General features: G+C 32.0%; 1 protein-coding gene across 2 annotated transcripts in view; it reads left to right on the top strand.

Moving 5' to 3' along the window:
- Nucleotides 1-27,893, top strand: part of DPYD (dihydropyrimidine dehydrogenase) — a 1,037,477-nt gene that overhangs the window by 327,418 nt on the left and 682,166 nt on the right. For both annotated transcript variants that reach the window (XM_074188237.1, XM_074188238.1), the window contains exons 7-8: nt 5,166-5,247; nt 16,676-16,763. In XM_074188237.1, coding sequence (XP_074044338.1) covers nt 5,166-5,247; nt 16,676-16,763 — 170 coding nt within the window. The remainder of the gene's footprint in view (nt 1-5,165; nt 5,248-16,675; nt 16,764-27,893) is intronic.

Below are 27,893 nucleotides of genomic sequence, written 5' to 3'. Positions count from 1 at the left end.
CATCCATAATAAAAGAAAAAGCTATGAGATCTGAATGTGTATCAAAGCATTCTATTTTGACTTTTTGAATTGTTTTGTTTTGATTTTTTGTTTTTTTTCTAATGTTTATCCCCTTTTGTTCTGATTTTTCTTTCAGAACCTGACCAATATGGACATATGTGTAACATGATTTATTCATGTGTAACCTATATCAGATTGTTTGCTCTTTCAGGGTGAAGGGAAGGGAGTATTTAGAGAGGAAAAAAAAAACTTGACAAAAATGAATCTTGAAAACTATCTTTACATATAATTGGAAAAACAAATTGAACAAATATTTAAAAAGAATATTCTTTATATATCAAAGACAATAAAATATAAACAATAATTTTTTAAAGAAATAATTCTAATTTAAATATAAGCTAAGTAATCCTAACTAATCAGTGCATCAAAGAGCAAATCATAGAAACAATAGTTACATAAAATAAAATTATACAGTGCTAAAACATAACTAAACTTGTTGGTGGTCTGCCAAAATAATCTATAGGACAAAATTTTATCACTAAAACTTTCATCCAAAAAAAGAGAAAGAAAATATTGATGAATTGATATGTAACTAGGAAGAAAACTGGAAGACTAGCAAAACAAAAACTCAAATATAAAAAATATTATGTCCGCAAATTAAATATTGACATGAAATAAAAATGACAAAATTTAGATCTGATTTTTTTAAAGAGATGAACCATTAGTTAATCTTACTTTTTTGAAAGGGGGTAAACAAATTAAGCAAAATTGAAAAAATAGGGGCGGCTAGGTGGCACAGTGGATAGAGCGCTGGCCCTGGAGTCAGGAGTGCCTGAGTTTAAATCTGGCCTCAGACACTTAATAATTAACAAGCTGTATGGCCTTCGGCAAGCCACTTAACCCCATTGCCTTGCAAAAAAAATTGAAAAAATGAATTATATGGTTGAATATTTATAAAAATATTAAATATACAAGCTAGAAGAGAAATAGAAAATTTTAAATTAACAGGATTTAGACAAAAAGAGCAACACCATAGATAAATTAATGGACCAAGAAATACTCTATCTATGAAATCTATGGAAAGGGGATTACTTTATGACCAAACAAAAATTAGAGTACGTTATAAAATGAATGGTTTTGACTAGATTAAATTAAAAAGTTTTTCACTAATAAAATCAATGTTGCCAAAATTAAAAGGAAAGCAGAAAGCTGGGAAATAATCTTCACAACTACGAGTTTTGATAAAGGTTTCATGTCTAAAATATTTAGAGAATTGCATCAAATTTATAAGGTCACACGTCTTTCCCCAATTGATTAATGGTCAAAGGCTATGAACAGACAGTTTTTAAATGAAGAAATTAAAGCTACATATAATCATATGAAAAAATGCTCCAAGTCATTATTGATTAGAGAAATGAAAATTAAAACAGCTAACAGATTGGTCAAGATGAGAAAAAGGGAAAATAATGAATGTTGGAGAGGTAGTGGGAGGACTGGGACATTGATGCATTGCAGGTGGAGTTCTGAACTGATCCAGTCTTTCTGGAGAGCAATATGGAACTATGCCCAAAGAGTAATAAAACTGTTCATACCCTTTCTTTCTTTCTTTCTTTCTTTCTTCCTTCCTTCCTTCCTTCCTTCCTTCCTTCCTTCCTTCCTTCCTTCCTTTCTTTATTTATTTCTTTCAGGCTTTTGCAAGGCAAATGGGGTTAAGTGGCTTGCCCAAGACCAAACAGCTAGGTAATTATTAAGTGTCTGAGACTGGATTTGAACCCAGGTACTCCTGACTCCAGGGCCAGTGCTTCATCCACTGTGCCACCTAGCCACCCCTGTTCATACCCTTTTACTCAAAGTTCCAATTCTAGACCAATATCCAGAAGATATTATAAAAAAAGGGAAAAGTCCTACATGTTCCAAAATATTCATAGCAGCTTTTTTCTTCTAGTGATAAAGAATTGGAAATTGGGGGGATGGCCATCAATTGGTGAATGGTTAAACAAGTAATGGTACATGAATACTATGGAATATTATTGTTCTATAAGAAACCATAAATGGTAGGACTCTAGATAAGTATGGAATGACTTATGGGATCTGATGCTGAGTGAAAGGAACAGAACCAAGAGAACAATGCACACATTAAGAGCAACACTGTGAGATGATCAACTTTGGTGGAAACAGCTTCTCTCAGCAGTTCAGAGAGCTAGGACAACTGTATTAGATCAGCCTGGACTATTTTATCCCCTTCAGGAGGAAGGAAGAAAAATTCAAATTATCTCAGAATATAATATTGGAGAATTCATAAAGGACCTTTCAAATATTTTTTAACAGAATCAGTGAATTTCCAAGTGAAGTTCGTAAAACTTTGAAAGTAAAGGTATATTATTTTTTTTGCAAAAAAAGAATCTCTCATATAAATCCCCTTTGTTGAAACAAATATAGTCTGATAATTTAACCAGGAATAACTAAAACAAAGAAATAAAAATACATCTCAATATCTCAAATGAATATTGATGCAAAAATATTGAATATACTTTTAGCAGAGACTGTAGATACATATTACAAAGATTAAACACTTTGACAAGATTGAATTATACCATAAATACAGTCTATTTAATATTAGGAAAATAAGGTTAATAGGTTATATTAATAATGAAATATGTCATATTTTTGTATAAATAGAAATACTAAAACATTTTAATAAAATGTTTTAAACACCAAAGAGCATCAGTATAAGAGGATGATTGTTTATATTTTAAATATTTCTCAACAATTAAGAGCAAGCATTATATGAAATGGAAAAGCACAAGAGGCTTTTTCCATAAAATCTGAAGTAAAATAAGGATTTTCATTATCTCTATTACTCTTTGAAATAATTCTATTAATGCTTGCTATGATAGTAAGATAAATAAAGAAATTGAGGAAGCATATATAAGCAAAAAAGAAAGTATATCATTTTCATAGATGATATAATTGCATAGAGAACCAGAGATTCTACTAAAATTAATTGAAATAATTAGTATCTTCTCCAAAGTATTAAGATATAAAACAATCCCACACAAATCACCAAAGTTCCTGTATATTAAACAACAAAACACAGCAGGAAGGGAGACAGAAAAAATCACATTCAAAATAATTGCAAAATGCATAAAGTATCTTGAGTCTGAAAAGAACAATAAGTAAAATTACAAAACACTACTTATAAAACAAAGATAATTTAAATTATCAGACATTATTGACTCATATTATGCCATCTTAATGAAAATGAACATATTGACTAAATTAATTTATTTTTCACTGTTGTACTATTCAAACTATCAGAAGAATGCTTTCTAATTAAAAAAATAAATAATCAAATTCATCGAGATGAATAAAAGTTCTAGAAGTAACCATTTTAATACAATCCTCTTTCTTTTCTTTTCTTCATTATATATTAGAATGATCATATTTTTCAAGTTCAGAATAACAAAAATTAATTTAAGAAATAAAAATTATTACATTTGATTACTTAGCTATTGGGAAATGTTTTTTGGAGGGTCACATATTACTTTTAATTGTCTGTTTATTATAGAGAAATAGATGTGGAGATGTTTGAATCAAAGATTTTTTTCCTTCAAATATCTACTTCCCTTCATAACCTAATTGTATTAATTTTATTTATATGATATTGATCAAAATCTAATTTTTGCCAGAATGCTTTCGAGTTTCCCAGTAATTGTTGTCATGTAGAGAGGGCTTCCCCATATAGTATAAACTCTTGGTTTTATTGAACTCTTGGTTATTGAGCTTAATTGTTCCTGATACTTCCATGGGTAGTCTATTCAAATGATTTATTTTTCTTTTTAAATTTAATTATTTAACCCCCCAATTATATGCAAAAGGAAGTTTTAATATTTGCTTTCAAAACCTTCTGAAACCTTCCTCCCACCTTACTCCCCCCTCATTGAGAAGCAAGTTACTTGATAGAGGTTAAAAAGCATGCTTCAGTATGTATTCAGACACCATCAGCTCTGTTTTGGAGATGGATAGCATTATATTTTATGCAAGTGTAGTTTCTCATTATTTTGAAACATATTTTATTAATTGCTGCTGAATTGCCTCGTCTCTATATAAAAATGCTATAACTTTTTCTTAGTTTCTTTTATATACATTACTGCCATTATAGATAGGAAGAAACTGAGGAAAAGGTTAATTTACATATGAAACATTATATAACTTATTAATAGTGTAGTTGCCTTTTATATGAAAGGAAATCTCATTAATTTTCTTAAAGCATTCACTTACTAGAGCTCATGATAAAAGTGCTTATTTTACTTTTTGTTTTTGCTACAGTTAATGAAATTTCTAAAGACATTTAAAAGTTACTTGGTCTTAACCTTATTCAAAGAAAATATTGTGCTATTAAAATATTAGAGCCATGCCCAAAGGCCTTCTGTTTTTAGTGTAGGCAGGAAGCATTGATGTTAAATAGGATTACCTTATCATTGTGTTAACCTTTGGAGACATTTTGAAGCTTTCATAAGGGAAGATTAGTTCCCTTAAAAATTATTCTACAAACCACGTGCAACATAACTTGTAATTCCCTAAGCAAAGTAATAATGAAAAGTTAGAGGTTAGGATTTGAACAGAGAAGATAGAAACTTTTACAGATGATAGCCCTTTGATTGTGTATTTCAGTCTTATAGGGTGTTTTAGTAGTTTTTTTTAAAGAGGACATATACTTCTTTGTCTATATGCACATATTTTATGTACATATGTATACATATTTATACACATACCATATATTTGGTTCTAAGAATAATGTCACATTTTGTATAACATACACATAGGTACAAATTAGACCAATAAAATATAGGGCATATTTGATTAGATAAAAAATGTAAATGATCCTAAACCATTAGTTCTCTATTACCTTTGTTTCCAGCTGCTTATATCATCTTCTTCACATATCACTTTCCACCTTATAACTGCTATAGGCCAGTGAAAGACTTTGCAGTGTGAATACTAATTTGAACTGTCTTTGGCACTCATTAAATGATGTGAAAAATGCCCTTGTAAAACAGTAAATGCTCTCGAATAGGTCCTTAGGTCTTTAATGTTGATCGATAAAGACATTTTGTCATTTCTTTATGATTGGTAATTGTTTCACAAATTTTTCTTCATCCTAGTACAAGTGAAATCCCTCAGTTTCGGCTGCCATATGATGTTGTGAATTTTGAGATTGAGCTCATGAAGGACCTTGGAGTGAAGGTAATGAAAAAATATAACCTGTTTTTATATAGCTGAAATGGAAAGGAATGAGTGAAGATTAACAGCAAAATGCCATACACATTTGTAAAGAACAATTAAAAGCTACACTAGGCAGCTGCAGAAAGATGCTCCCCCTTGCTTACGGCATTTGTCTGTCTACTGTCTGAATGCCACTAGTCTGGAAAAGGGCAATCAATAGTTCTCATCTGGCATGCCTGCATGTGATTAATTGTCTGTAAGAAACAAATTCCTAAATTGCTTTAGGGGTTCAGTATAGTTAATGGAAGGATTTGATTTCTTTAATCAAGTTTTTTCCGAGCAAGTTGGGTTCTCTCTATACTCCCCCCACCAAAAGTCACATTTCACTTTTTGTTAGTTTGTTATTTTTTGTGTTCAATTTCACAGAGATATTTTATTTATTAAAATTTACAGTTATTGTGATTATCCACAATCAACATAAGCAATGACTCAGTAACATAAAAAGCACCAGTTTAGAATATTTTATTTAATTATTGAAGCAAAAGACATTGCTATTCTCTTAAAGATAGTGAAATGGGTGGTATATTATACTTTAAAAAATCCAAATCCAAATGCTGCTATCCATTTTTATCAATTAGGAATGTTATTTTTGTGGCTCTTGAACTTAGTTGATAATTTTAATTCAATTTCTTAAAGTTTTAATACAGCTATAACACAATAGATTAATAAAGTAGCCTAATTTGCATAATATATTCTGCAACAGTAAGTAGGAGTTTTTTGGAAAGTGAATAATAAAATACTTATCATTGTTCATGTAGCATCATAAATGATTTCTAATATGAGGAGAAAGTACAAAAACAATTTTTTTTCTGATTTTATATTTGCTCTTTTACAAGTTTCCCTCTTGGAGAAGAAAAAAATTAACTTTGCCAAACACTGAATAATAATTTTTGAGAATCAAAACATGGTAAAGTATATCATTATTTAAAAAAATCTTAATGTTAATGAATATTTTTAAAAAATATCAGCTTTCTTTGTTATATAAAAAAAATCTTATATATATATATGTATATATATATATATATATACATACATACCCCATTGAATTTGCACATACATGCAAAATATATCAATATATATTTCAGAGTGGATTCATATATTCAAATATATATACATATATATTTACAGAGAATAGCTATTTAATAGAAATTCTGGTACATCATAGAAACTTAAAAAATTAAAATCACATGCTTAACTAAAATGGGGAGATCTTGACTTAAAAATGAAATTTATGAGGTGCCAACTGTACTGACTTCTCTCTTCAGTATCAGGAAAACACCTGAGCTTAATATTCTATTACTAAGTATAATTAATTAATTTAGGAAGCTACTAGATTGACCACTTCCTTAAACTCATGAAAATGTAAGAGGTAAATTCTTATTTTCTTATTCTATTCTCCTCCCCATTTAGCTTTCTGACAGGATCCCCAGGGAATCTGTATACTTACCCATCTCCACTCCTTGCCCAGGTGTATTAATTAGTAGTTATAACTGCTTAAAATTTACATGTTAGTACCAATTGAAAATGAATAAAAATTTATCAGCTATCTAAAAATAAAATTCTCTGACTGGGGAATCACTAAACTAATTGTGGTATATGACTGTAAGGGAATATTATTGTTCCCTAATTAAAAAAAGAATATGAAGGATTTAAAAAAGCCTGGGGAGACTTTTGAACTGATTCAAAGGGAAGTAAATCAAACTGGGGAACAAAAAAGAAATGACTCTGCTCATTCCTTTCAGTAATGTCCAGCACTTGATGATTTGGGGTTTTCTTGGCAAACATACTAGAGTGACTTGCCAACACCTTCTCCAGTTCTTTCTACAAATGAGGAAACTAAAGCAAAGATAGTTACATGATTTGCTAAGGGTCACACAGCTAGTAAATGTCTGATGCTAGATTGTAACTCAAGATGAGTCTTCCTGATTCTGGGACCAGCACTCCATCCATGCACACCTTCCTTGACTGATATTAAATGACTAAAGCAACAATAAAAACAATGTTGAAACTATAATTATTATGACCAAACTCATTTCTGAATAAGATATGAGAAAATGAAAAACACCCCCCCACCTTTCTTCTTTTAAAAAAAGTAAATTTCTATGGAGAAAGTTCATTCTTTCTTTTTCTTTCTTTCTTTCTTTCTTTCTTTCTTTCTTTCTTTCTTTCTTTCTTTCTTTCTTTCTTTCTTTCTTTCTTTCTTTCTTCCTTCGTTTTCTTTTCTTTCTTTCTATCTTTGTCTCTCTCCATTCCTTCCTTCCTTCTTTCCTTCCTTCATTCCTGATTTTTTTGTTACAAGTGAAGAGCCTCTAAGTAGTTAAATATTCAGAAATGAAGAAAAGGTAAAAATTTGAGTATTAATAAAAAATTTTAAATTAATTAAACTTTCATCTAAACTTAAAATTAAATAAAACATAATAAAAATATAATTCTCCAAATCATAACATGAATTAATCAGAAAAATAATGTCAGCAAAACATGTTTCCATAAAATGTAGTATAGATGTAATTATTATGGAAATATAAGCATTTCACATGTAACATAAACTCAAGATAAGTGAAGAGATATTAAGAAAGAACCAATATATTTGAGTCACCATCTAGCATGCTAAAAACCTTGTCTGTTCTAAAGAATTTTTGAAAGTTTATGAAAAATGGAATGCTATTTCAGGACTATAGTCTAAAGTGATTTACTTCTGTCTTTACAAAATTCTAGAGCTTTAATAATAACTCAAAATGTTGTAAGTCTCTAAAAAGAAGAGCAGTAATCACTAAGGTCCATATGGTATATCAAAACTCTTCAGGTTTGACTGACCTCATTTCATTTTTTATAAAAAAATAGTTAAGCTGAAAGATGAACTTCAATATTTGAAACCATGTATTCTTTTTATTGATATTTTATTTTTCCAAATATATATTATGAAAGTTTTTCAACATTCATCCATTTGCATATGTATATTTTTAAGTTACAAAATTTCCTTTTGGTCTCCCTACTCACCCTCTTCCCCTCAGTAGTGAACAGTCAGGTTAATATAGTACATAACATTTGTAGTAAACATATTTACAGATTAGTCATTTTTGGAAATAGGAATTAGGATTAAGGGAAAGAAGTATATGACTTTTTTTAGTGAATGTACTTTTCATCAGATTCTGATGGATTTTTGTTTAGTTTAGTTTTTTTTTTCTTCCTCTGGGTGGGGGGATAGCATTGTCTATAATTGTAAATAGATTTAGATTAGGTACTATTAATCTTGCCTATGTTATGGACCCCTCTGGTGGTGCAGTGAAATGCACAGACATTTTATCAGACTAAACTTTATAAAAGCACAATATAAATAAATAGGATCACAAAAACACCAATTGAAATTATCAAAATATTTTGTGTAAGTTCATAGATTCCAATTTAAGAATCTCAGGTTTTAGGGAACCTTCATAATTCCCATTAATGTATCCCTAAAATTGGTTATTGAAAAACTATATCGAGTAGTCAAGATGGCTGTGGGAAGCTAACATGCTCCCAGAGCTTTTCCCTACCAAAGATAAAGCTTCAATTCTTGCCATAAAAACCCTAATTATTAGAATTGAACAAAAAGAAAACAATGAATCTATAGGACTATAAGATTCAATCAAACAAAACATAAATAATGAAAAGAATTGAAGAAAATGTAAAGTACCTTTTAGGGAAAAATATAACCTCAAAAATAGATCCTGAAGATAAAATCTACAAATCATCAGATTACTAGAAAGCCTAGATTTTAAAAAAACCTGGAAAACATCATAAAAGAAATTATAAGGGAAAAGTGTCCAAATCAGCTAGAATGAGAAAACAATATAACCACTGAAAAAACCCACAGAACCCCTCCAGAAAGGAACCCCAGGATAAAAACTCCAAGGACTGTTATAGCCAAATTCAAGAATTCTCAAATGAAGGACAGAATATTGCAACCTGCAAAAAGAAAACAATTCAGATACAAAAGAAACACAATCAGATGGACGGACTTATCAGCCTCATCATTGAAGGATAAGAAGATCTGGAATAATATACCAGAGAGCAAAGGATCTGGCATTACAATTTAGAATGTCGTATTCTACAAAATTAAGCATATACTGTCAGGGAAAAAGATGAATGCATATCAAAATAGATGACTTCCAGAATATCCACATACAAAGAATAGAAATGAACAGAAAATAAATCACCAAATACAAGACTAAGAGTTTCATGAAAAGGTAAATGAAAAGGAGAAGTAAAAAACAGAACCAAATAAAACAAATGTTGGTCAAGTTTAAAAGGGAAGATATAAGACTTCTAATTCTTGAGAACTTTACTTCTCTTAGGATTATTAGAGGGTCCAATATAATTGAAGAGATTGAACTTAAAGAATTTAACTATAGTTGGCTCTTATCTCTCCTTGGAAGAGGTGCAAGATGACATCACTATGTTTGAGACAAAAAGCCCTGATGAAAAGCAGGGGTGTTAACTTTACACTTAAGTGTCTTTGACCAACTTTAATTCTGCAGTGCTGACAGAAACTTAGCACTTTGTCTAATGGGGGCTTCATAAACTGGACAGTCCTGAGTCAGTGTCTGTAACTTATAGTCATTTGCAGAGTTCTCAGATGAGACCTCCAGAGCCCCCCAGTACTTAGAGATCTTTGAGATTCTTGCAGTTAATTAGATAAGGGTTTAGCTAGTTAACAAGGGTTCAAGTAAACTGGGGGTGGGAGTGTGAGAGAAAACAGTCCCTGTTTCACTTAACAAGGGGTTAAGTACCCTGATGGGGAAGGAAGATAAAGTGTGAGAGAAAATAGACCTGGGGGAAGAGGCACAAATGGTTCAAGAAATGATTTGAATTTGGATGATGCTTTGGCTCATGAGGAGGATTGTGTCCTAGGAGGATACTTAAAAAGGGGGTAAGGTACAAAATGCTTATAATTATAATTGGATGTAATTTGAGACAATGCTTTTTATCAAAAAATTAAACAATCAAACTATGATGATATTTTGATAACAATATGAATTTATCAAGAAGTCAAATCATCAAACTGTGATGATATTTTGATAACAATATGAATTTATCAAGAAGTCAAATCATCAAACTGTGATTGATAATACTTGATAAGGAAAGGAACTACAGCTTTATAAAAGGCACTATTGATAATATCATTACTAAACATGTAGGCACCTGGTGGTATAGCATAATTCTTACAGGAAAAACTGAATGAATTACAATGAGACATAGAAAAATGAAACTTTAATAATGGGGGATCTCAATCTCCCTCTCTCAGAGCTTGATAAATCTAACCACAAAATAAACAAGAAGGAAATTAAATCTTAGAAAACTTAAGATATGATAGACCTCTGGAGAAAACATAATGGGGATAAAAAATAATATACCTTTTTCTTGGTGGTATATGGCACTTATACAAAAATTGACTATGTAATAGAACAGTGGATTAGGATAGGTTCAAAGGAAACCGCAGTAAATAACTGTAGTAATCTACTATTTGAGAAACCCAAAGACATCAGCTTCTGGAATAAGAACTCACTATTTGACAAAAATTGTTGGGGAACATGGAAAATAGTATGGCAAAAACTAGGCATAGAACCATGTGTCACACTACACTTTATACCAAAAATAAGATGAAAATGGGTACAAGATTTCTATATAAGGGAGATACTATTGATAAATTAACAGATCCAGAAATACTCTATTGGCCAAGATGGCAGAGAGAAACCAGGCCCTATCCTAAGGTCTCATGGTTTTCCCTCAGAACTAATATGAATCAAACCTCTTAACAGTATTCAAATCCACAAAGTCCAGAAAGAACAAAGTAGAAGAATATCTCCCAATAAGGTCTCAGGGGAATGTGGCTGAGCAAGGGGTAAAGAGCAGAAAGCCAGAACAGGGCTGGTGGTATGAGGCTAGAGGACTAACTTAAAAACAGACTTTGGTAGTGTGAGCAGGATGGGAGGGGCAGTTCCAGCAGAGTGGGCTATAGAGTTGCAGAGTGCAGGTAGACATCAATCCCCTTGGCTCCAATGGCCTGGAAGACCAGGGTGGAGAGCCCCCCTTTTTTTCTGGTTTAGTGCCCTCCACACATCCCTTTGGGGGGAAAGGGACTCTTCCCAGAACAAACACAGTAAAAACCCTCCCCACCTACCCCCACCCCCAGGCTCAGCTGTAGGCAGCAAATCTCTCTCAGTACTGAGTGAATAATAATAATATTAACTACATAGCCCAAGGGCCCAGCCCACATTATTCAAGGATAATTCAGACCCTGATGTTCCCCCACCCCCCTCAGACCTAGGGAATGGGTCACAAATCAAGGTCACCAACACCTCATAGAAAGTCTCTAGCACCCCCTACTGGCCGGCCCACTTGGAGTTGCTAAACCCAGGGAGCAAAGCCTCTAGGCTTTTCAAAACCAAAGGCCTGTGAACCAGCCCCTCCCCAGCACAAGATCCTAGGAAAATGAAGAAAGGCCATCAGAAATAGGAGGGGTGCCACTGAAAGCTACCTTCAAAAACACACCTTATCTCATAGAGAGCCAGAACTTCTGAGGAGAATATGAATTGGTCTCTAGCCCCAAACCACATCTTAGGAGAGATTAGAAAAGAATTTAAAAAATCAATTGGAAAAACTGGGAAAAGAAACCCAAGAGAAAACTAACATCCTGCAAGTGAAAATTAAAACCTTGCAGCAAGAAAACAAATCCTTGGAAAATACAATTGGACAAGTGCAAAAAAAGAAAATAACTCTTTCAAAACCACAACTGGGCAAATGGAAAAGGAATTGTAAAAGGTAAATGAAGAAAATTCTTCTCTAAAAAAGGAAGTAATTAGAGGAAACTAATGATGTCACAAGACAACAAGAATCTGTTAAGCAAAACGAAAAAGCTGAAGAAATAGAAGAAAACCTAAAAGACCTAATTGGCAAAACTATTGACCTAGAGAATAGATCCAGAAGAGACAATTTAAGAATGATTGGTCTTTTTGAACACATTGAGGATAAAAAAAGCCTAAACCAATATTTCAGCATATTTTGAAGGAAAATTGTCCTGATATTATGAAACCAGAGAGCAAAATCATTATTGAAAGGATAAATCAATCCCCTCCTGAAAGCAATCCCAAAATGAAAATACCAAGAAATATTGTGGCCAAATTCCAGAAGTACAAGATAAAAGAGAAAATTCTGTAAGCAGCCAAAAATAAACAATTTAGATACCAAGGAGTCACAGTAAGCATTACACAGGACCTGGCTGCATCAACATTAAGGGATTGAAGGGCCTGGAATATGATATCCTGAAGACCCAGGGAGCTTGTAATGAAGCCAAGAATTCAATATCCTGTAAAACTGAACCTTATCTTTCAGGGGAAAAGATTACATTTAAAGAAATAGGAGATTTCAAGGCAAACAACATTGCCAGTGGAAATGTCCGATTAGGAGTGTTGATTGGAAATCAACATCACTGGATCATGCATCCAGCATGTGATGGAGTATATGATGTAAGACTCAAAATAGAAGTGGCATAGATGAAAAATTACTTTGTATGCCTAAAGATGTTATATCTTATAATGGAGACTATAGGGAACCATTAGAGTATCTAATTGTTTATATATCTTGGATATCAGACTCTTATCACAGATAGTTGAAAGAAAAATTATTTATTGTCCTGTGAGTATATGTTTGTCTATATATATATATATATATATATATATATATATATATATATATATATATATATATATATATATATTCAGTTATGAACCTAGGCATATATATGCATGTATCTGTATATGTACAAACATAATAATCATCCAATTTCCCATGGTAATTTTTTTTTTCATTAAAGACATTTGAAGTCCTGCGTTAAAATTATCTGTTTTATAATCCCCACCACCTGAACAAACAAGTTAGGGTGAATGAAGAGAATGAAGTCTACAGAATGGTGTTTCTCCTGATCTTAGTATAATCTTGCCTCAGAGTATGATTTTGTATAAGTCGTTAGTCTCTCTCTGCTTTTGTTTACTCATCTGTAAAATATGGATAATAATTACATCTATCTTCCAGGGTTATTTTGAAGGTAGAATGAAATAACATTTATAAAATGTTTTACAACCTTAAAGTATCATTATCATCACCATCATCATTCAATCATCATCATCAGTATTGTTATAAGAATAATTATTTATTATTGGGGTGTCAATCAGTGAATCACTGAACAATGTTAGATTTTGATATTTGCTTTCAGTTAATGAGTCTGACTGCAAAAAAGCTTATCATGCTTTTTTATTTCTTTTTGCTTAAAATCATTGTAACTGTCACTAGATTATAGAATTGAGAGTCATGGAAACTATAGCCTGTAGGAATTAGAAATGAGTATCACTCAGTGCAATGGAGAGGCATTTAGTGAATTGAACAGGTTTTTTCAATCAATACATAGAATATAGGTTACTATGAATAACTAGAGTAAAGAATATCATCAAATGATTTTATGATAAAATATAATGGGGTGGTCCCTTCAAAAAAGTGAAGGATAATTGATTGATAATTCATGTGATCCTTTTAGGAGAAAGTAGAGAAAATTCCAGGTATGTTAACTACATATCAAACCAGCTATCTTCACCATTGATTGAAATACCTACTTTGATAACATCACAATTTTTTTGATTATGCAATGATTTCACAGAGGACTGGAACCTTCAGTTTGAATTGTCCTAAATGAAATCTGGTCTTGAGGTTTTTAAACAAAAGCTAAATGAGCATCTGTCAAGAAGGTTGAAGAGAAGGTCATATTTTCAGGTCTAAGGTGGAAAGTAGATAAAGCAATGTATTCACTGATTGTCTGGAACCTGCCTCCATATAGAAGTTTAATATTAAGGCTCATTAAGTTCAAAAATACTCCATGTATATGTCAATGACCTCAATAGCCCTGATAGAAAGTTATCTTGGTCTTGACTTCCAAGGATATCCAAATTAATGGTATACCTGCTGAAATTTTCAAGAATGGAAGGAACTGCTAAGGCATCTGTGTGTATTTTTCTCAGCATATGGAGTGGCAACATGATAAGTTCCCTTTCCACACATCCACTAAAAATAAAATAGATGGTGCAGAGAAATTACATTTATTTGAACATTTCTTCAGTTTAACCATAGTTATACTTTTAGAATAAAGTTAACTTTACCAAGTTCCAATGAAAAGAAGATGTCTTAGCCTTTAAAAAGCCAATTCATACTTTAGTGTTGTATATGCCCATTCTAACACCATGGAGAAAGCCAATTTAAATTAAGAAAAATTTAAATAACATATGAACAATGAGGGATAATGACATTTCATTTTGTTAAGTTGTAGTAGACTAAGAGAGCCAGCTATATGGCATAATGGATGGAATGCTGGACCTGGAGCCAGAAAGACTCCTTTTCCTGAGTTCATATCTGGTCTCATACACTTAACCAGTTGTCAGTTCCTGGAAAAAACACCTACTCCTCTTTCCCTCAGTTTCCACATCTGTAAAATAAGCTGGTGAAGGATATAGCAAAACACTCGAATATCTTTGCCAAGAAAACCTTGAAGAGTTAGAAAGGATTGAGAAACAATGAACAAGGGGAATGAGGAAACAAAAAGAGTATTAATATTCATTTAATTCATTCAGTTAAGAAATATTAAGCTAATATCTTTATTTTGACAGCATTTCCCATATCTGCTGACTTTTTCCTAAATATGTGACTACCACTCTAGTTCATAAAGTCTCTTGGGTTTCTTATCTGGACAATTGAGGAAGTTGACTTTTTCACTTATTATATATTATTCCTCTTCAAAATTTCTTTAGTCCAGCCAAAGTGTCCTCCTTGCTATGTCTCACACTAACATTCTGTCTCCTGTCTATTGCCTTTGTAAGACTCTTCCCTGTTCTTACAATGTACTTACCTCTAGGGATGAAATTCAAGTATCACTTTCAACATAAAGCCTTTCATGACACCCCTATCCTAAACACAGCCCTTCCCTTAATTACTTTGAATTGTTCTCACATGAAGTTTGACCTTATTATTGAATATGAATATTTTTAAACATGTATATGTGTTATTTCCCCCATGTGAATGTATGTTCCTTGAGGGCAAAGGACTGAAACATTGCTAAGTTCTGGGGATATAGAATTTTGTCTCAAGTTGAGTATTTATTAGCAGTAGAAGGGAAGGGCATGGAGAGAATGACAATGATTTAATTGTGAATGTAATAAGTACAGAGATCAAATAAATGTACTATGTAATATTTGAGAAAAGGAGAGATCACATTTAGATCACTTAATCTTCTAATGCCCCAGCCCAAACAATTTTCAAAGATTAAAAATGAGAGATGAGCTTCTCATTTACATTAATAGAAGATGTTTTCTCTGGAACAATTAGATAGATATTTTAAAGTAAAGATATCCAACTATACAGTAAAATTTCATTTTAATATATGCTGTGACAGTGAAAATAAGATGATCTTTACAAGGAAAAATGTCTAAGTGGGGTGAATAGGTGGCTCAACGGATAGAGCACCGGACCCGGAGTAGGAGTACTTGATTTCAAATCCAGCCTCAGACATTTAATAATTACCTAGCTGTGTGACCTTGGGAAAGCCACTTAACCCCATTGCCTTGCAAAAAAAGTCTAAACTAAACCTGATGTTTCATTTATTTCAAAGGTTATACTGATCAGTATTATGTGCCCCCAAAATTATTCAGTCTTTTGCTCTATTCATTTGTTTAGAACATTCTAAATGGTATTATTTTATATTTTCATCTTCTTACATGCATATGTGATGTACTCTTCTTCATAAGATTGTATATGCTTCTTGAAGATAAAGTTGTTAAATATTGAATCTATATTCCCAGGGCCCAGAACAGTACCTGATACTTAATAAGTTTCTTGGATTGCTGGTTTGATTCTACCTAAATAGATGTCTGATATTGATTACAAGTTCTAGTTCTTCCTGCGGACATTTTCTTTTTTGTTTTTGTTTTTGTTTTTGTTTTTAGTTTTTGCCAGGCAATGGGGTTAACTGGCTTGCCCAAGGCCACCCAGCTAGGTAATTATTAAGTGTCTGAGGCTGGATTTGAACTCAGGCACTCCTGACTCCAGGGCTGGTGCTCTATCCACTGCTCACCTAGTCTCACCATGAGGACATTTTCTAAATGAATCTCCTAAATTCAAATAAAGCAAAGAATTTTTTCAGGCAACTATGAATCACTTGAATCATATTTGAAATTATGTTGTTAGTGGGTGATTTAATATAATTTAATATGCATATATGTCAGTATATGTATGTGTTTATATATATGTTTGCATATGATCTAGTTGATAAAATTCAGAAACTAAAGAGGAAATTAAATTTCATTTCTGACAGGTAGTATGTGGAAAAGGCCTTTCAGAGAATGGAATGAACCTCTGTACTTTGAAAGAAGAAGGATACAAAGCTGTTTTTATTGGAATAGGCAAGTGACTTTTATTTTTATATATTTTTTCATATAAAAATATTTCTATTCTTTGTTTTTCGTAAATACTGGAAATATTTTATCTTAAAGCAATTCTTATGCTTTTGAAATTTGATATAGTTCTAATCGATATGTCTTTATTTTAAGAACAACCCTGTTACTCCTGGAATAGAATAGAAATGAATTGAATTTTTGTATTACCATAGTTATGATCTTGCTCAATTGTTACTAAGGAATTCTAGAAAGCTAATGAATATTTACCTTTATTCTAATTGTATCTCAGTGATCTATATTCATTTTACTCTGATCAATCTTCCATCAATTTCATTTCTTTCTTTGATCAATGAATTGAGTCCATTAGAATGTCTATTTAAAAAATGAGCCTATTAAACATTTCTGAGAATAACTTCCTCAGTAAATGGCACAACAACAGGTAAGATATGGGTTTAACTATTCACACTAGAAAAAAAGTGGATGAAAAATAACAGCATATTGCTTTAGGATATTTGATAGATAGTTAAGATGGACAATTTGGTCCCAGAAATGAAAAAGAGAAGCTGGACAATATTTGAGAAATCAAACAGTGCTTTGAATGATAGCAAACTATTTTTGTGACTAACAGCTAACTTTTAAATCCAAGGGTTTCAGATTCAAATTATAGTCTCAAAAACCTCAAACATATTATTCTATTTCAATGAAATTTAGAGTGCAGATAGCTCAAAGGTCATTAGAAATATCAAAGTGAAAACGAGTAGGTTACAACATATTATCAAAATGACTTTCCTACAAAGTACTTATTGATCATATGTAAGATCAGAAAAGGAGCTGGGTCTTGAATATAGAAAATAAAATTACAGACTACAGATGATTGATTAAAATATATACAACAAGAAGGCTTTTATTAGCTGTTTCCTATATTCTAGGGGCAGTTGAATATCCACTCATTCAAATCTGGTCTCATCCTTTTTGTCTGTTTCCTTCTCTATATGATGAACTGGAAGAAATAGCAAACCATTTCAATATCTTTGACAAGAAAATCCCCTGAAAGGGTTACAAAAAATCAGACATGATTGAACAGCAACAAAATGTGTTCAGACTGTGACCCTGTGACACATTGATATAGAAAAGAAATGAGCAAGAGTAGGGCTTCCATTGTGTCTGGCAAATACTATAGTCAGAAATTTTAGAAAAAAGAAATGTGCCTAAATTTTGCAGAATGAGAAAATATGGGAAGATTTTATTTGTGGTAGAATATTTAGATCAGTGAAATAGCTGATTCACCAAAGTGTCAAAATGCAATGATAGATTGATCTCTCTCTCTCTTTCTCTCTAATATATATATATATAGTCTGTCTGATTTCAAAGATAAAAGTAGTAAAATATAAGAGTAGCATTAGATTACCATAATCACAAAAGCAGTTTATTTGTGAGATATGAAGGAAATGACTATTATCAACACCCCTGGGCAGTACCAGCCATTCATTTATTACAAGATTCCCTCTAGGTAGATTAAAAATATCTAAGTATAATGAAGGTTTTAAATTGGGCTGGTTTTAAATAAAGTAGTGAAATAGTTGCATATGTTGAAAAAAGGGAGAACAAGCTTGTCCAATGAGACTGCTTTTTAATAAGTGATATGTCAAACTGTCTTTACAGTTATGCCTATATTCCTCTGGGTTAGCTTGTGTCACAGGGGAAGTATTATTTGCAAGATTCTGCCTCAAGTTGTTGTAAGTTTTAGAACACACGGATAACCCTCTATCATAAGGCCATTCATTTATTATTCCATACTCACTTTTTCTGAAACTTTCCCTAGTCTTTGAAGTGTGTCTAGATTGAGAAGCCATAGTATCTTGACAGTCATTGGTTGTGGGATTTTTATATAGTAGCTTTCATCCTTTACCGTCAATAAAAATAACTTCAATTTCTTTACAAATTATAAGTGCTTCAGGGCTTAATGGATATGTAAAAAGGAAAATTTCACTATATAGAAAGAACAATCTATCATGTATATTCCACAAAGTTTAGTTGTTGGATTTCATGGTCACAATGATTTTTCCCCTAATATACCAGATTAATTCCAAGTGTAAAGGAAAAGTCAATGAAAGGCTACTCAAAAGTTTGAGGAACGGGGAGCAACTAGGTGGTATAGTGGATAGAGCATTGGCCTTGCAGTCAGAAGGACCTGAATTCAAATTTGACCTCAAATACTTAATATTTATCTAGCTGTGTGACTTTGGGCAAGTCATTTAACCCAATTGCCTTGCAACTCCCCCTTCCAAAGTTTGAGGAACAAGATAGAAAGACCATGAAGAAACAAAATCAACCATGGTGTTTTGTTACTATAAATGATTTCTAAAGTTATTATTTCCCTTCAGTGATATTGGAGCTTCTATGGGAAGATTCCATGTACCATTAAGCCTGTTTACAAAATGCTAAATAGCCAGTGGAGTTAAATGCAATGTTCCCAATGCATTGAGTTACAAGTATATGAAATCAAGGAATTGAACAAGGAAAAAAAATTCTGACAGTGGTGATTACCATGAAAAGATAGTTCACCAATATATTTGAATATATAGTAAGAAATTTTCATATTTTAGCTGGTATTTTTTTCATTTAATCACAGTCTTTCATAATTTGAGAATATGATTCACAATCCAATGGCCCCCATTTGACTCCTCATGGAGGTTTGAATATCACAGTTATAAGGCACAATCATTTCCATTTATGATCCTGGTTATCTTCATGCCGTGAGGTGAATCTTTTGACATTTCATTGTAGGATTGTAAAGAGCATGCTTATGTATACTTTTTTCTCACATTTTGTAGGAAATATATGATTGTGTCAGATGTAATAAGCTCAAATGTGTGGCAAGAAGTTTTACAATGCACAAATACATATATACCCTTGGAATTTGTGATTCCTAATTTGGGAGATTCTAACTATTAATTACTATATCTGCCTATTTCTTGACTATCCTCAAATTCATGTTAGATTCCATAAACATATAAGCAAAATACTACTTTATTCTGTTCACATTGTCCTTTTCTGAAGAAGCATATTTGAGAATAGCTATACTGACCATTGTCAATGAGTAGCAGACAAGCAACTTAGAATAGCCAGTTAAGAATTGTCCTTGATTCAAGTCTTGCTTCAGAAACACATAGGCTATATCACAATGGACATATCACTTATTCTTTCATGACTCCAGGAAAAATTCAACTAATTCAACAACAAGAAACTGCAACTAAAAATTATGGACTATTCAAGATCTACATTGCTGGAAGTAATTTCTAAAATTTCAGTTTCCTTCATCAATTGAATCACATTATGTATATCCATATAGCTGTAAAGATGTTCATCTCTCTATACAGATAGATGAAAAATTATATAGATATAGTATGTGTCCCTATCCATCTGAATGTCTAATATATTTATAATAACATATATATATATATGCATACAAAATTCAGATGTTTGTATGTATGTATCTATATGTGTATGATATATCCATTTATGCAAAATTTGTATATATATATTATATGCTCATATACATATGCACTCTATGAATTTGAACTGTAGTTTCCTTGATAATAGGGCATTCCTGAATGTGAAAACTGCCTTTACCAGAATAGGTTGGCATCTTTTTCAGTCACTTAACATTTTAGAGATGGAATCACTGAAGTAAGTTGAGTTCCCAAGCTTTACATAGTCAGTGTGTTTCAGAAACAAGACTTTAAAACATGCCTTACTGACTTTAAGGCCATTTTGCTATCCATTATACTACAATTATTTGTGAAATAAATATACATAGAGAATGTATGAGGTTTACATAATGTCATATAAAAGGTGAACAGGATGGTGAGAGCATTCTAAAGTGTCTCATTAGAAGAATCAGTTGAAATAATTGAGATTGTTTAGAGATGAAAGGGAAAAAAGCTGCAAGAAACCTTAGATGAAAGATAAGTCCTTTTTTCCTATTTTAAGGATTATGCTATATCATTTGAAGGAATGATGATGATGATGATGATGATATTTATTTAGCAAGTTAATGTTTGTTAAGTATTTTGCAAATATAGTCTTATATTATCTCTACAACAACCCTGAGTGATAGATACCATTATCATACTCATGTTACTGATCAGGAAACTGAGGCAGATAATAGGTGAGTGGCTTACTCAGGGTCAAAAATCTAGTAAGTGTCTGAGGCAGTATTTGAACTTCTTCCTGACTCCAAGTTCACGATTCTATTCACTTTACAAGCTAGCTATTTGTTTTGGTTGGACTGAGAAGGTGAAACTAGAAGCAACAGTTGGTAGAAACAAATAAGCATATTTAGGTTACTTATAATCTAAATATAAACTTCCTATCATTTAGTTTTTTGGTAGAAATATATGGCCTTGCGAAATAAGGTATATTCCATCATTGGGAATCTTCAAATTGAGGCTAAATGCTCTTCGGGAATGTTGTTTAGAATATTCTTTCTTAAGGTCATCTTGAACTAGCTCTGAGATTATGAGATTTTACTGAAATTATAACAATGTTGATTGCCAAAGCACTGATCCTGTAAATAGTGTGCCCAGTTTTACACTAGAAAGACTGTGTCTACATAGAGTTAAACAACAAAAAAAAAATGCAGTAAAACTTTGGGATTCCTCTGTGGAATTTCTGCAACTAAATTCAGGAATAGATGGATATACAAAGGAAAGTGAATAGCATAATATAGCAAAAACTAATGTACAGACAACTTAGGAGTTAAAGCTTTTTGCAGTTACATTCCAACTTGGGAAATGGATCAACCATGGTGAAGCCCGACAAGTGAGACATTGACATTTGAGGCCAGATGGCCCACACTGAGATGTCCCACTTCACAGTCTTAAAAAGTTGGCAGCCCCAGCCTGAGGATGTGTGGAGTCATCCACATATGCCACCCTCCCTTTTCTCAATGTGTTACATTAGTGGCTTTCACTGTCAGAAAAGGATAATCTTTGTGTGAGGATTTCCGAATGTTAAAAGAACTGAATAATAGAGATTCACAAGAAAGAAGAAAAAAAATTTCCATTGAGATACTGTGATATTAAATTTACTCCAATATGGCCTTTAATGATATCTCTTGTGCCTTCTTAAAGCCAGAATTCTCTACAAAAGTTACTTTTGTTAAAAGTTACTTTTAACTTCTTAATCATGAATTTCTAAATTATATATTATCAGAAAGTTTCTATTTATCCATGAAGAAAATGCAATAACAATCTCTACTTGCCCCCTTTCCTTCTGTCCCCTGATTTTAAAAAATGAAGTTTTTAAACCATTATCCTTAATCCTTAATAAAGAAATTATTTTAAAATAAAACTAATTTAGTCAGAAAGTCTGTATTTTGGATATTAAGCAATCTTTTATAAGTTTTATTTTTAATGAGTTTATTTGAAAAGCATCAGGAATGGAATCCATAAGTATATCATTTTAGCATTCCTGGTGCATAAAGTTGTAACCATTTAGCTTTTTGAAATATGAACTTAGAAATGTTCATTTTCTACTTTGTCTCCAAACTGGTTACACTGAATTTACTTTTAAATTATTTTGTAAACAGTGAGAAGTATGTGTGTATGTTGTCTTCTTTGATCTAATATAAATTCCTAGGAAAAAAGGCTATCTTTTGTTTGTTTCTATCTTCTAGTCCTTTCAAGTACAGGGCACAAAATAACACTTAATTATTTCTTAAATCATATATATATATATATATATATATATATATATATATATATATATATTTAAAAGGTATTTATTAAGAGTTTATTATATACAAGATACTTGGAACAAGGAAAGCTCTCTGCTCTACAGAGTTCCCATTCTAATAATGGTATATAATATATCTATATCTAAATCAATATCTAGATATCAAGATATAGATATTTCTGATGTTGAACCATTTCATGATGTCAAAGTCTTTGCCTGTAAGCATTCTCCTTTCTCTGCTCTCTTTAGTTATGGATTCTAAGGACAGTATTGAGGGATTTTCCTCATATTATTTAGTTTATTTTCTGATCAATGGCAATTGGGTTGTTGGTTTGTTTTGGTCATGGAAAGGAGAATCCTTATCCACAAACCTGCTCCTCTAGATAGTGGATATAATCATTTGGAGGTAAAGATAATTCCAAGGACTCTGGATAAAAATTCACAATGGGGAAGAGTTTTTGAGGGGACTAATTAATGTGTATGTGCATGTGAAACAACTTTAGTATTTAAAAACATAAATAAAGTAGAAATAAAGACAGGATCTGGGCAAATGACCAAAATAAAAATGTAATCACTGGTCATTCAGCATTAACTTGGAAGGCTATCCTCCAGGAGAGTCGTCCAGGGATTTGTTGTTGGTTCTATATTGTTGAAGTTTTGTTTATATTATTATTATTATTATTATTATTATTGTTATTGTGTTTATCAGTGAATTGGTTAAAGGAATAGATCACATTTATCTAAGTTTTAGTGGCACAAAGCTGAGAAGGTTCTCAATGATAAAGCTTACACTTAAAAAATTCTAATAAATTAAAATATGGACTAAATTGTTTAAAATAGAATTTAATTTTAATAAAATAAAAGTCCTATATTTGAATTCAAATTATTTATCAATATAGTATTTGAGAAAGATGTATAGATAGGCATTTGACTCAAAAAAAGATAAAAGAAATTTTTTGCACTTCAGATTCATTACGAATAATAAGTATGATTTGGTAGCCAAAAGAAGCTGAAGAAATCATCTGCTACATTAAAAATGAATAATTTCTAAGAACATGAAATGAACTGCTCCACTATATATTGTCCTGATCAGAGCACACAAAGCATACAATATTTAGTTTTTGGTTCCACAATGTAAAAAAGATATGGGGGTGGCTAGGTGGCACAGTGGATAGAGTACCGGCCCTCGAGTCAGAAGTACCTGAGTTCAAATGCAGCCTCAAACACTTAATAATTACCTAGTTGTGTGGCCTTGGGCAAGCCACTTAACCACATTTGCCTTGCAAAAAGTCTAAAAAAAAGGAAGATATATATAAATTGTCAACTGTTTTGGTAAAAGATTGCAAGTCATTGATGTATAAGAATTATTTGAAGGAACTGGGGATATTTATTCTAGAAAAGGGAAGACTCATCGGGGTGGAGGTCTGAATATATATATATATAATCTGTCAAACAGAAGAGATAAAACCAACTTTTTTTGACCCTAGGGCATGATTTAGAGTGCTAGGTAAATGATAAAAGTTTAGACTTCATGAGGAAAATACAGCAAATTTCTAATAATTCATGCTATATAAAACTAACTTGGTCACCGTTAGAAGAAAGGTATTCCTTCTCATTGAAAGCCTTCCGCAAAAATATGGATAACCATTTCTTGCTTACATGTTAGAGAGGGTTATTTTTGGACACAAGTTTGACTTAGATGACTTCTGAGGTCCTCTTATTTAACAGGTCTGAAATTTTAAAGTTTTTAAAAGCAATATAGTTAATAGTTCATATTAAATAAAAAATAAAACGATCCATTTAGCTCCCTCTGTTTGCTCAGTACCAATTTCTCATGCTAAATTCTGAACTCCCCTCCCCCCATACAAAAAGAATTTTTCCAATGACTACTTCATCTTGTCTTATTTTGGAATATTTTATCGTGTCTTTCCTATTTTCTTTTTTGTCCTCAAGCTTTCTTTTTTAAATGTAATGCAGTTTGACCACATTGAAGCCATGAACAGAGATGCTTTTTTTGGAATTATATTTCCAAGACTGAAATTCAAATTTCATATTGTGACATATAGTTAAGATAGAATGAGGAAAAGAAGAGTTTCCTGGCTCTTCTTTATTCAAGAACTAATTTTCTTCTAGTTGCTCCCAACTAGTGTCACTAACTCTAACTGTCTTTGATAAGAGAGTAGGGGAATTCCTGAACCAGTCAAAATGTTTTTTTAAATTTTTTTTCACCTGCTGCTTTTAGATGCCAGTTACTGTTTTATGAAATGAGGTTATCATTTTAGCTGGGAGGGCATTATTACTAAGCACATTGTATGAGTATAATAGTGGTGGGGAAGGATGGTAGGGTAGCAGAATTCTTATAGAAACAGATAGTTTGCTAGCAATAGGAAAAGAAGACTTCCAAAAGTCCCAAACTTCTGATCTCTGGAATTGCATAACCTTGGTAAAATATAATTGGAGGTAATCTGAATGTTGAATAAACTCAACTATAATAGAAATTGTTGTGAATGTTAGAGCACAGTCTAAACCAATAACAAAGAGAAACAAAATATTTATAATTTCAAGTTTAACTAAGCCTAATAAAACTTGATAAAATAAGGGACAATATTTTACATTTTGTGAAAAGAATTTTGTTTCTTTCTTGTAGAATCACCAGATCTCAGATAAGTATGATACTCTCAAAGGTGATTTAATCTAATTTGTGCCTTCATTAGAATTCCTTCTACACTGTGTTCAAAATTTGTGCTTCCACACTTTAAATTCAGATTTTTTAGTGTATGGGAACTTGCTACTTCCTTAGGCAGCTAATTTCACTTTTAGATAGCTCTAATTGTCAGTCAGTAAGCATTGAGTGCTTACTGTGCCCATGCACTGATCTTAAGTACTAAAGATATCAAGAAAAGTATAAACATCTTGCTCATTCACAAAGAACTCCCATTCTGACTGGGGAGAGAACTTGCTAAATTTTTACAGAGTGTAAATGGAAGGTCATCTTACTGGAAAGACACTATTAGTATGGAGGACCAAGAAAGGCCTCCTAAAGAAGGTGTAATTTAGCCTAAGGAAATGGCAAGCTCAAGATACTCAAATATCTTTGCTTAGAAAATCTGAAATTGGCTTCAGAGTTGGGCCCAACTTAAAAGGACAAAACAACAACAAAAAATGGCAGAAACCCATAGCAGAGTGAGTTACCTGGAAGTGTTGTGTTTAAAGAGAAAGGAACATATATAAAGAAATGTAAAAACAAACAGATGTGGGATGGGTACAATTATTAACTTCAAGATGACACTGAAGCTTTGAGGTTGAATGACTAGCAAGGCAGCAATGAACTTTATGATGATGATGTTTGTCCTCCTTTCTAGAAGAAGACCACAACATCAAAGAAATGATATCATGACAAGTGAATTGGATTTGAGTGAGGGGGTGTTGTGCAATGTCACCAGACTCTGTTGCTTCCCTGAAGTTTTTTGGCTTCAGTGGCAAAATATGAATCTAATGACTCAAGATGAGCCTGGTTGCAAGGCAATCAGGGTGAGGTAACTTGCCCAAGGTCACACAGCTAATAAGTATCTGAGGCAGATTTGAATTCATGTCCTATTGATTTTAGGACTGGCACTCTACTCGTGCCATCTACCTGCCTTGGTGTGTTTCATAGTAGAATTATAGGTTTAAAAAAGTGCGTAGTTTTAAGGAAAAAAAAAACCTTTTTGTTAGGATTTAATTTTTTTCCTCAAAGTCAAAATCTAATAAACACATAACTCTGTTCTACCTTTAAATGCCAAGTAGAATAAATCTAATTTTTCTCAGTGGGAGTGGGAAATAATGGGAGGGCTCAGAGCCATATATATATAATGTATATACATTATATATATACATATATATGTGTGTGTGTGTGTGTGTGTGTGTGTGTGTGTGTGTGTGTGTGTTGATTTTTATGTCTTCATTCCTCAGAAATGAATTTCATGATGTATATTGTAGTCAAAAAAATTCTGCCAGTGATCTTCAAAGTGGCCTCTAACTTTATCTGGATTTTGTCCTTGATCTTAGTTATCATAGTCTCGATGTCTGTTAGTTTACCAACACTTGGTAGAATTTAATCTGTGCCTTCAAAAGCTTAGTATCTTCTCCACACCATAATGAAAATGAGAGAATAATTTGAGTGTTTGTTGTTTTATGCAAATATGGAAATGATAGGCATAAAAGAAAAAAACAGAGGAAACTATGTGATGGTATGAGCAAAACAGCTTGGAATTCATGAAAATTGAATTTATGTGAATTTGGTATGTTCCCAATACCATGAAAATAAAAATAGAGGTATCATTTATGAATTTGTTTATACCTTTTTTACTTGCTTGTTAATTTATTTATTCATTTATTTCTGAAATCTCAGGCACACCAACTTATTAAACATCACTGGATAAAGTTTCTTGTTCTTTTGATAACTAAACATTCACTTATTGATGGATATGAGATGTAGTATTATTGTTTAGCCATTCTCTTAGTTGGGTCCAACTCTTCATGACCTCATTAGGGTTTTGTGACAAACTCTGGTTTGCTCACTACGGGTCTTCCTAACTCCAGATATTTGCCACCTTCTGGCACCACCAACACATCCATTGCTATCTTGCTGGCAGAGGGAATGCCTGTTTTGCTCTGAGTTGAACTATAAGGTCTTTGACTGTCTCTTTAACTCCAAAATTATGTAGTTATGTCATTGACAGTATAGCCTTTAAACATTGTTCTTAATGGATTAACACAGTTGCAAACTCTATAGAAATATATTAAAAATATTATTTTAAAAATTCATTTAATCCCATTCATTTAGTATTCAAGTCCCAATCAAAATTTCGTTTTTGTCTTCCAGTTTCTTTGAAGGACCTTTGATACAGTTATGCTGTTCTAAACTCCCCAGAGTCATTATCATTAATGCAACTTTAAATAAGTGAACAAATGCATTTCATCAAGGAGGACCATGAATTTGTCCATTTCTATATTCCCAATTGCTCATATTCAGAAGTTATAATAATAGCAACAATGTATATGACAAACATTTTATTGATATATTTTTCTTCCAGTTACCTATGAATGAACAAATTATTTAACTGTTTCAAATCAAAATGTCCATGTAAAACTAAGGGAGAGAAAAGGAAACAGTTTAATTTCTTTGGAAGTTTTCATATTGATTTACTATCTTATCTCCCCAAAGTAAGTAATCTCCACGTCTGTTATTATTTTCTGATTAACTATGCAGTGCCACCTGGTGTGCAGATGGAAAGAATATTACACATCATAGGCTCTGTTCACACCCACCCACACATACACACAAACCTATGTGGCAAAAAGTTAACAGATGTTCATTTTGCTTGTGTTACAGAGAGAAATTGTGCATCCAATTCT

Source organism: Macrotis lagotis, chromosome 5 (assembly GCF_037893015.1).
Source record: "Macrotis lagotis isolate mMagLag1 chromosome 5, bilby.v1.9.chrom.fasta, whole genome shotgun sequence".
Taxonomy (NCBI): domain Eukaryota; kingdom Metazoa; phylum Chordata; class Mammalia; order Peramelemorphia; family Peramelidae; genus Macrotis; species Macrotis lagotis.
This window is presented reverse-complemented; position numbering and strand designations above follow the sequence as displayed.